The sequence below is a fragment of the Scardinius erythrophthalmus genome, assembly GCF_964197995.2.
Source record: "Scardinius erythrophthalmus genome assembly, chromosome: 7".
Lineage (NCBI taxonomy): Eukaryota > Metazoa > Chordata > Actinopteri > Cypriniformes > Leuciscidae > Scardinius > Scardinius erythrophthalmus.
In genome coordinates, this window is record NC_138227.1 from 23,349,515 (window position 1) to 23,351,819 (window position 2,305).

The 2,305-nt window shown below is 34.7% G+C and overlaps 1 protein-coding gene across 1 annotated transcript; it reads left to right on the plus strand.

The window, feature by feature from the left end:
* Positions 1 to 610: 610 nt before the first annotated feature.
* Positions 611 to 1,597, plus strand: or30bt1 (odorant receptor family 30, subfamily BT, member 1; the record flags this gene model as incomplete). Its single annotated transcript, XM_081370849.1, has 1 exon — positions 611 to 1,597. One exon carries the CDS (start codon positions 611 to 613, stop codon positions 1,595 to 1,597), a length of 987 nt encoding a protein of 328 aa, XP_081226975.1.
* Positions 1,598 to 2,305: the final 708 nt, after the last annotated feature.

The window sequence follows — 2,305 nt, forward strand, 5'->3', positions numbered from 1 at the left end:
AGAACTAAAATCGTTCCCAGTTCCTGCGGTGCGAACATGCCAAAAAGCAGGTACATCTGCCAATAGGTCTAGCAAAAGGTTCATCCAGTGCGAAATTCCCTATAGTTTAGTAAGTACATCCCTAAGGTCACTGGTTAGTAGCCTATAAGAAATGTGAGGTATACGGTCAGTGTCATCAACCAACCACAACATGTCCCGCCTTCATGAGAAGAAAAAGATTTGACTTAAATATCTTTGACTCAGAAAGACGTATATTGTGTAGAAAGACGTATATTGTAAGTAAATTATTCTATTGATATTCCAGAGTTAGATCAGATGCTTTTCCAGTTTATTAAAAAAAGTGTTGTCAATATTTTTTAGATGATAATGTGCTAATTCCTGTCATTTCCTGTATTTAAAAAAAAAAAAAAATATATATATATATAATACAATTTAATATTTTAACTGGTTGTTATGACTCTGTGATCAAATAGTACTGTATTATATTATAGTAGGCTATATAATAGTAAGGGTAATTTGTGCTATATATGATTCATGCCAAACCAGAAGTATAACAATGCTTAAAAGAAAAAGCATTAATCTATTTTTTTCATCCAGCCATCAGGTCATCATGTCAGCCGGAAACATCAGCTTTGTTAAGGAATTTTTCATTGTTGGTTTTCCTGGGCTTCAAACAGAATACTATGGCACAGTGGCTGCTCTGCTATTTTTTGTCTATGTGTGTATCTTAGTGGGGAATGGAATATTTCTAGTAATTTTTGCTTTAGAAAAATGCTTACATAAACCTATGTATTATGTCATCTTAAACCTAGTTGTAAGTGATATATTATTCAGCACTACTACCTTACCAAAAATTATTACTAGGTATTGGTTCCAAGCTGGTAGTATTTCATTTAGTGGTTGCTTCATTCAAATGTATTTTGTGCATTATTTTGGTTCAGTCAATGCTTTTATCCTGGCAGTAATGGCCTTTGATCGGTATGTAGCCATCTGTCATCCTCTAAGATATCCTAATATACTCACAAAATCGAACATTTTCTATCTTTGTCTCATTGTATGGGTGCAAGGACATGCATGCTCTTTAATGATGGCAATAAGGGCATACCCTCTTCCTTACTGCGCAGAAAACACCATTATGCACTGTTACTGTGATCACATTTCTATCACATCACTTGCATGCACTAACAGGGCACTGTACAGTGTTCCAGCCTTTGCATTTGCTATGGTTGTGTTGCTCAGTCCTCTGACCTTCATTGTTTTCTCTTATTGCACCATCATTGTGGCAGTTCTGCGTATATCGAGCACTCAAGGAAGAATGAAGACTTTCTCCACCTGCAGTCCTCAGCTCGTCATAATAGCTCTCTATTTTCTACCCAGGTGTTTTATTTATTTGGCAAGCAATATTGGTATTAACTTCAGCACTGATTTACGATTAGTCATTATTATGATGTATAGTCTTTTACCACCCATGATCAACCCCCTCATATACTGTTTAAGGACAAAAGATGTCAAGGAAAGCTTACTTAAAAGGCTAAAGATTTCAAAAAATCCCCAAATTAATCCAACAAAAGATTATGTATCCACTGTGTGTATGTAAATTATTACAGCAGTCATACATTAGAAAAAACTACAAAAACAAAATAGTATTATTTAAATGTCATTCAGCATACTGAACTAGAGCAACTGTAAGAACATAGGATTTATCCACAAAATTTGCATCATAGGAAAGATATCTTTTGTCTTTTGCTTATATTCCAGCTCTCATATTTTAATGCTCTGCTTTTTGAAGCCAGGAAATGCAACTGATGTATCTTTTACTGTAAAAAAATAAACTTGAAACTATATTTTAAAGCAAAAGCAAAGATTTGTGTTTGTACACGACTTAATCTAACATCATGTGTTATTGCAACTTTATTTTCTTAAATAAATGTAAGAAAAAATGATGTGGACGTTGAAGTTTATTACAGCATAGCAGTGGCAAGGTACACAAAGCACCTTGGGTTCACCGGCGTCAGAATGAACCCAGAACATCCAAATCTTAAACCTTTTATCCTGATACAGTTTATAACTCTTAATGTAAATTAAGTTGCCCTTGTTGTAACAGCTGTGGTCTGTCTGTTAATGAAGTTGAGACACCCCATTGTCTGTGAAGGTTCTCTGTGTCCCACACCCATTCCCATTCTACAATTGACTACCATTTGCTCAGGATGTGATCAACCCAAATGGTCAAGAAACAATATAACTTGACTGCCTTAATCTCTATGATAATTAAGCCATCTTGGGGATGAGCTCATTCTAAAATAAA